This window comes from Prunus dulcis, chromosome 4 (genome assembly GCF_902201215.1).
Source record: "Prunus dulcis chromosome 4, ALMONDv2, whole genome shotgun sequence".
Classification (NCBI taxonomy): Eukaryota; Viridiplantae; Streptophyta; class Magnoliopsida; order Rosales; family Rosaceae; genus Prunus; species Prunus dulcis.
The window spans coordinates 9196895-9205615 of NC_047653.1; the positions used below are offsets into that span (position 1 = coordinate 9196895).

General features: G+C 36.0%; 1 protein-coding gene across 1 annotated transcript; it reads right to left on the bottom strand.

The window, feature by feature from the left end:
- Nucleotides 1-423: 423 nt before the first annotated feature.
- LOC117626537 (C2 domain-containing protein At1g53590-like) lies at nt 424-6870 on the bottom strand. The gene is made up of 12 exons (XM_034358267.1): nt 6164-6870; nt 5749-5823; nt 5211-5354; nt 4474-4569; nt 4233-4364; nt 3492-3644; nt 3338-3379; nt 2901-2949; nt 2658-2750; nt 2380-2563; nt 2007-2133; nt 424-1842 (listed from the first exon to the last, which is right to left on the bottom strand). Exons 1-12 carry the CDS (start codon nt 6287-6289, stop codon nt 817-819), a joined length of 2247 nt encoding a protein of 748 aa, XP_034214158.1. The 5' UTR covers nt 6290-6870; the 3' UTR covers nt 424-816.
- Nucleotides 6871-8721: the final 1851 nt, after the last annotated feature.

The following is an 8721-nucleotide window of genomic DNA, read 5'->3' on the forward strand; positions in this document are numbered from 1 at the left end:
ATACCATAATTTTCTTTTCTCTTTTTAATCACTTTAATTAGTAGTTACATATTTTATTAAAGAAAAAAATATAAAAATAAAATACTATTTGTTACGCAATATAATTTATGAAGTTAATTAAAATATTGAAAGTAATTAAAAAGCTATTCCAAAGGTATAGCCGGACGGCTATACTCTACAAATAAAATATTTCAATAGTATGCCGCCCGGCTATACTCTATAAATAGAAAATTTTCAAAAATACAACTGCCCGGCTATACGCCATAAATAGAAATTCCAACCGTAATGCCGCGCGGGTATACTAGTTAAACAGAATTTTTCCAACAGTATATATACAGGGCTCGTCGAGATGAGTTTAATAAAATTTAAGTAGTCTTCTCCTCTTCAAAAAAGCTTATGATGGCTTATGACTCCTTCAGCCCATTATTAAATTTGGAATTTAGTAACAAAAAATTCTTTCGCGTGTATAAAACAACATTTTCAACTCAAAACTTTACATAATAATTACAAATAATACAACCTAATAATAGCTGCACCACATTTCACCCTAACTGTGTAGAGAAATTTGGTTTCAGGGTGGAAAAGAGGTAGAAATATAATGTTGCATGATTCACCAAACCCTAAAACCAAAGTATCTGTTTGGGGTGAGTGTTTCATACAAGAACTGTACAACATCATCAACATGTGACTTGGACATGCAAGCCATACTCTCAAACTTCAAATACTTCATGCTAATTCAGCCACAAGTGGAATAGTATGAGCACTCTTTCATAACAGTCTGCGATAGTTTTGCATGCCCTTCTCTTCAGATATGCATCAGCTAGCTTCAACTTTTAACGGCTCATACAATCCATCGCCATTTCTTCCAGGGCTGTCCACCTCCTCGTGAACCTTTTCGACTTCTTCAAGTTCAACCTTCTCCATTGGGCGTACGAGTTCTTCATGTTCAACCTTCTCCGTTGGGCCTTCAGCGTCCACTGCCGTGAAAATTACCGGCTGAACCACATCCTCCTCTGGTTTACTTGAATCATTGACGGAGCCACAAGGTATATCCCTGGAGGCGACAGGTATCATTTCAACAAATGGGGGGGAAGGAAGAGATTCGTCATCAGAAGAGTTGGAACCTTCTAAAATGTCTCTTTCACTCACTGCACATGAATCAGCTTGAGACTTTCTAGAACCTTTCTTTGAAAGTGCACGCTTTACGGATTTTTCGGCATTTCTAAAGAAACTCTTCACCTTACCCTTTCCTGGGCTATCGGGACCACTCTCTCCAGAACTTAAAGCCCCTTCTTTTGAAACCTTACCAGAAGGAGGGACCGAAATGTTGTCTTCCACAACAAACTTTACACCAGCCTCCTTTTCATTAATTGCCCTTAGATTAACACGAGGGGTTGGAACAGCCTCTGTAAAGCTGCTTGAATTATCCTCCTTCTTGGAATTCCTATGGAATATCTTATGCAGACCCCGGCGAAATGATGCCATTGGATGTCTATCCTCAGGATTCTCATCAGTACTGCTGCCATCATTTACTTGGGTTCCAGATGCCACTGAACTACGACCGTTAGTACCATTAGCCTCCCCATGAATCTGGGTATTAAGTCTTCGACCCTTTCCTTTTCTAGTCTCCCAAGTTTGTGAAACTTCACTTCCTGGATGATGGACCCATATACCAGTTTCCTTTTGCCCTTCTATATCAATAGGCTCAAAATGATCTGCCACCCTAGGAGATTTCTCTGATGATACAGATGAGAAGGAACTTTTATTAGCAGTCTCATTGGCAAAGGAATTTCTTTTATCTTCCACATCTAGCATTTCCGGAATATCTGGACAATCATCCCCCTGTGTATGAAAGAAGCTCAAGTCAAACTCTTGAGTGCACACTTGAGCATCCTGTGGAAGCACTGCATTCTAATTTATGAAGCAACTAGAACTATCGATCTCTTTGCTTTCGTTTCCTAATGGGCCTAATCAGTAGAACTAGTCGAGAAGAAGTGAAAAGGTACCTTCCCATTATCTTCTACTACAGTTACTGCAATATGCAGCCTCCCTGCTGTTTTAATGTTTTGAAGAGGCAACCACATGTCATGCCTCCCGCCATCTCTAAGATCACTGATTTTAATGGAACAGTCTCTGGATACAGAAGAAGAGTCTGTTAATCGTACAAATAAAACAGCACTTACAGAATAATTGAATATAAAAAATGAAGCACAACAAGGTGAAAAGCTTCCAAAGTCCTTTAATTCGTGCTTTTGTGATCAACTAATCTCTTAGTCGGTATTCCTCTAATAGATTCTACAGCGATTTTATTTGCAAAGGCTTTGCAGAGACCTAGGCACACTACAAAACATAATACATTAAGCAAGTTCAGAAACAAACCCAAGGGTGTCATCAACAAATATGTCCTTGTCATGAACTTCAATAGCTAGCACATTAGGTGAATCCCATGTAATAATGGGGATCTTAAATTCCTCGTGCCATTTTGGAGTCAGCGTTTTCTTTTGTATCTTCGTTTTGAATTGGTAAACGCCCATTTGACCCTTCACATAAGGGTCAGCGAATCCTGAAAATACCAAATTATCTGTTAAAGATCTTCATTTAACGCCTATCTTGTGTTGGTAAAACAACTTTGCTGTACTAGCAAACCAAGAACAAACCATTTAGATCGGAGGGTTTCATGTCTGATGCTTCGATGACTTCTATTCTGACATGAGCAACAGGCTCCTTCTCATCCACAGAGAACCAATTTTCTGTCACATGAGCACGTATTTTTAATTGAAATACAGAGAGAGAGAGAGAGAGTGTGTGTGTGTGTGTGTGTAATTTTCCCCTCCACGCCACATGAAATTTGATTAACATAAGTTTTGTGAAATACTGAAAATTATTTCTGTGGTCCTTACCTGGCTCTGGTGAAGTAAATTTCTCCATGTCAACAACCAGCATATTAGGCTGCAGAGATATATAAATAATTAGATTTGCACCATTTTCGGAATCATCTTGCTCACATATGAAGCTATGAAAGCCAAAAAAGTCCCATTATTTGCTCATTCTTCATCAAACCATATGAACGAGCTTATATTTTGTTTACTAGATCACATGGAACTTTCCTCTTGGAAGGTATGAAACACCAACGTTAGGAGAAATAACTGAAATATTTTTATCAAAGTTGAAATTTGCAACAGATGTAAATGGAAATCTTAGGCCAGTAGCCCTTTGGCCTAACAACAAAGGTCTAAAGTCTTGCTTTCAACGCCAGGTAATATGTAAGGCTGTGTAACACAAAGCCATTAGATGGCAATGAATAGTACATGTGGAGTGTCAAAAATTCAAATAATACCTGAACAAGTGTCTGCTCAAAGGCAATGGCGAGAAGCTTATCCTGGGAGACAGAATAAACAAATAAGGAAGTCAGGGATAAATAGACACACAGAGAGTGACATATGAAATGGGAGAGTTAAGAATTTATCTGCAAGATATATGTTAAAATTTACCAGCCATCCGTCAATCCCAGGAACTTCTGTAACATCAAGCCCTCGAGTAAAAATAGGCTTGACGGTCATTTGAAAATATGGAGGCTCCACAAAGCATAATCTCACACGGCCAAGGAAAGGCCACTTGCGAAGGAACTTCACCCCAATCAGGACCTACAAAAGAATAAGAAAATCACAGCTTTATCAGAAAATCACATGTGTTGTGCATGCATTATCAACATTTATTTCCAAAAGGTTGTTCATTATGCCACCAATGGGCATACACCAATCCTTTTAAGCACTCTTAGTTCACACTAACTGAACCAACTCGACAAGACAACATGAAACATGTAATATAAGTTTTTAGCTTTTTTCACCTGAGATGATACTTCAGATTTAACATCTCAGATGCTATTTCAGAAAAGCAAAACAGATTAGGCAAAACCAACAAGACATACATGTCAGAGTTCTAACAAGAATGTAAAAAGGAAAAGTTTTCACCAATGTTTAATGTTCAAAGTTCTACTAACATATATCATACATAGAGCGGTGTTTATAAGTAGTTCTGCTAAATAATCAGAACTCAGGAGTTGCAATGATCAATCAAATTAATTCTCATGGCGGCACCGTATAAAAGTATACAGCATATGCTTCTATGCCTGTCATGTATATAGCTCACATGAGCTTTTCCTGGACAAAACTTGCTCAATTTTAAAAGGACCTAAGATCGCATCTTGAATTACAAGTTAGACAATTTCATACCTTTCCTTCAACATGCATGCCTGTAATATGCAACTTTGTCCAGATTCCAAAACCTAGTCTTTTCCTCAGCTTCACAGCCAGAATTCCAAGCATATCATCAGCTGTCAGAAAATTCATTCCCAACTCCAGAACCTGAATTTATTACAAGTGTATTACTTCATCTTTCCTGAATTCTAGAACCTCAGACATAAAGAGCAGACAAAAACTATTGGTTCAACATGCAGGAGAAAGTAACTCATACCAAGTGGTCATCATCGGTAGATTGGCGAAGAACTCTCATCTCTGTGAACATAGGTGGGTTTCTTCCTAAGTAGAGATGCTGAACTACAGCCTTGCCCTGTAATAAATCATCATCAATAAGTCAATAGTTTATTAAAACATAACAATCAAAAAAATAGTTATAAGTAGTTTCCCACACATACAAAGCAGCTGAAGCCATCAAAACACACTACTGTACTCACAAACAATCTCTATTCTGTGTCACTAAGATTTTACAACCAAAAGATAGTGACATGTATGACATTGAATATATCTCGCCTATTCAATCAATACTGTATATATAATCCAAACCTAATCAGAATTCTACCCAAATAATTCAAAGCTCTTATGCAATGAGGATGTAACATTGAAAAGTTATTGCCACTTGGATATCAGTAAAATTAATGATGAGTTGCTCTAGCTGTTCACGTGTCACAAATTTCAATAAAAAAAACTCTAAAGATCACTCAACTAAATATGATGAATAACAATCAAACTTAAAATGAGAAGCCCTAGTTATTTACATGCCAAATTAAGAAGTAAAGCATTGTAAAGATCACTCTGCTAAAAGTTGCACCCCAGGAGTAAAGTACATCAATATATGACCGAAATACTATGAAAAACCCACGTCTTAAAAAATGAGAGCATTTTGGACTAAATGACCAACCCAAATCAATTGGAGCAATCAATATATGAATAAATCAGAAGGTAAAGTCATACAACAGTCCACGGTTTGTACTTCTCCAAAAACCAAGGTATGATAGGTAGGAGAATTTTCTGTGAAGCAATCTGTTCCATACATATAGGCCATATCTTTTCAACTGCATGGTTCAACCACCGCACAGTCTCGGAATCAGAAAGCACCTGAAGTATTGGACCAGACAATAAAAAAATGAAATGAGATATTTCACAACCAAACTAATTCAATACTACATTCAAGAACCTGAATTCAATTTTCAAATAAGTAACAATGAAAATTTACCAACAAAAAGTGCAAAGCATAGATGCTCAATCAAAAGAATTTAATTTAACTTTATATACAAGATCCTTTCTTAGGGTGGGCCGTCTTTCTTTCTATCACTTTTTATTTTGAACAATTAGTAAAGGCAATACAGATCAACAAAGACTCTTATCCTCAAATAGGTACTTTGACCTGACAGCTTTATCGTTCTTAGCTTCTGATGGGATTTCAATGTACTAGATGACTACAAACAAAAAAATACAGATAAAGCAATCAATCACAAATGGAAAAAATTACCCTTCTCTGATTAGCCTGCTTTCTTTCATCAAATTGTAATTTCCTCCGCAATCTCATAACATACCGCTCATGAACCTGTCAAAAGTACAAGCAAAAGTGAATATTAAGTACTGCAATTGCACATCCAGATTAGGACATACCAATTTATCAAATTACATTACACATCATTGACACAAATAACGGATGATAAACAAGAAACTTTATAGAAGGTGCCACAAAAGAAAATTCCATACTTTCTAATTACCAAATCTAGCAAACTGCACCGAATTTTATTCTAATTCTTTGCATAAAGAAAAAAAATTCCTTATTTACTTTTCTTGCTTTAATCTTTTAGAATAATTTGACCCCTTCAATAAATAAAAAATGAATGAAGAAAAAAGCTAAAACATGAGCAAGGAAGAGCAGTGATCCATACCAGGTAGAGATAAATCAGAGAGAAAAAGTAGGCAACGGGGTGGCAGCAATTGAAGTGAGAAAGAAACCAAAGCATCATTAACACAATGCCCACATGGTGTATCACTGTAACCTCTGTTACATCCATATCTTCTTCTTCTTCTTTATAGTTTACACAAACAACCAACTTGCCTCTCTCGCTTTTGTTTCAATTTTCTAACTTTACTCTCACCCACTAAACCCCTCTCTCCCAATCCAACAAAATCACAAATTCAAAGTCAAAACCAAAGGATTTAGAAAAAGGAAAATCCCAACATCAAAACTTAAAAATGAAGCATTCGAGAGAAGCCATAAAAAAATAACCAAAACCCAGAAGAGCAAAATCAGCAGTATATACAGTAAGTCATTGGAGATTTATAGTTACACACAATAACATGAACACCCATAGATTATCTCGGAAGAAAAAATACAGATACAATGAAAACCAGAAGCTTCACAGAAAATACCCAATGAAACAAAAAGAGATGAAAGAACCAAAGTAGAATAGGGAAGCAGAGAGGAATGTTTTGGAGGCTTTTGAGGGTGTAAATTAGTTTGGAGCAGTTGAAAAGGGAACCGTAGAGTGGAAGTAACCGGCGGGAGGGAAGGCAGACACAGACAGAGAGAGAGAGAGAGGGAGAGAGAACCAATACGAATTACGAAGAAGGAAGCAGAGGATTTATTTAGGCGTTTAGCAGGAAGGCGCATGTGGAGCTTTTGACTGGCTGTTGGGGGCCACGTCTCGAAACCACGTCAACTACGTGTGTCGGTAATTGGATAGACCACTATATCTATACAGTTGCCTTATTAGAGACAGGGAGATCGTATCACTTGCCTCGCTCCCGTTGTAATTTTTCTTCAACGCCGGTTCTCAGCCGTCGGATATCTAACATCACCAATCCTGAGGGTATGATTATGATCGAAATTGTTTTTAATAACAAGTTATTCAAATTCAGATATTTAAGACGGACACATTATCTTAATTAATTAATATCTAAATTAAGACTATTTTTATTAAACTAGATCCTATTAACAATTAACTAACCTAATTCACGTCTATAAATTTATCTATGTTTTTAAGGCTCATCATAATTAATATCTAAATTAAGACTATTTTTATTAAACTAGATCCTATTAACGATTAACTAACTTAATTCACCTCTATAAATTTATCTATGTTTTTAAGTCTTTTGATGAGCCGGACCTCGCGCTTGGGGTATCATATACTCACATGGCACTGCTTTCGCATGTTTTCCAGGAGCTTTTCCTCATGTGCATATTAGATAAGTTTAGCTGTTTGCTTAATTAGCAATACTTTTATTTCCTTTTTCAATTCATTTTTCACCAATGGAAGTAATATCAATGCTTACTGCCGGGGATAAATTATTAGTTGTTGGGGTGGTCCCGAGGTTTAGATGTCTTCAACCACCTCACCATGTTAACCGTATATACGGGAAGTAAGGTGTCTTGTTCTTATTCGATAGGTTTGTTTTGTTCAAGTCCAACAGTTGTCGGCAGATGGATAATATTGAATTGAATACTGCTTCCCTTCTTTCCTAAAAAGAGACATTATTATTTCTTGTGAGTTACAATTTGATATAATTATTACAATTTTATATATATATATATATATAATTGACAGAAAATACAAGTTTCTACTTCAAATAAATAGGCAAATATTTTCCTATTGGAATTGGTGTCCATTGTAAAAAAGTCTGTCACTTTCCACGACATTTTGAAAAAGGAAAATACTAGAAAGACTAACTTTAGATATCAACTTGTGTACCATCTTTTTAATAAAGCGTAAGATTTATTGTATTGATGGGCTCCACCTCTATTAGAAAGATAGTACACTAATTGGTATTTAAAGCTAATCTCCTTAATATGAACCTTTGAAAAAATCAAGCACGCAAGACAATCATCTTATATTCTAACACGTGGCGCATAAATAGAGTGTCTACGCAGTTTTTCTTTTCTTTATTCAAATTCCACCCAAATAATTCTTTCTAATATATTAATGTGAAGTTTTTGTCATAGTCATTGAATGAATGTGATATGATGTTGCTTTTTTCCCACAGCTGGGAAGAAAGAGAGGAATAATTTCACACACACACTGTTGTATGGAGGATTGAACAGCAAACTACTAACCGACATGCTAATAATTCTACCACTAATTAAGACCTCATTAGCGAATGAATGTGATGTTCGCACACGCATTATGATATTTTAATTTTTCATTATTATTTTTCTCTAAAGGAAAAAAACCTCCATTTGTTAGCAGTTGAAAGCAATTTTTTTGTTTTCGAAGATCTGATGGGACCCAATTGGAGAAGATATACTTACTGGTGGATGAATTGGATACTCCACTTTGCATTTCTTCCAAATTCAAATTACAAGCATTTTGTTAGGTTTCTTCAAAAGTGTTTGACTTGGCTAGCTATATTTAAACGAATTAAAACGAAAGTACATTCATACCCAATAATGGTTAGTAGAACGTTCAAAACTGATGCAATCTCCAAATTCATATCTATATATCATTTG

Coding starts and splice junctions, on each gene's coding strand:
- LOC117626537 (XM_034358267.1), bottom strand. CDS start 6,289: ATGGATGTAACAGAGGTTACAGTGATACACCATGTGGGCATTGTGTTA. Junction 3,645..4,232: donor GCATGCATGTTGAAGGAAAG/GTATGAAATTGT, acceptor ATTCTTTTGTAG/GTCCTGATTGGGGTGAAGTT. Junction 2,134..2,379: donor TTTGTTGATGACACCCTTGG/GTTTGTTTCTGA, acceptor TTCTGTATCCAG/AGACTGTTCCATTAAAATCA.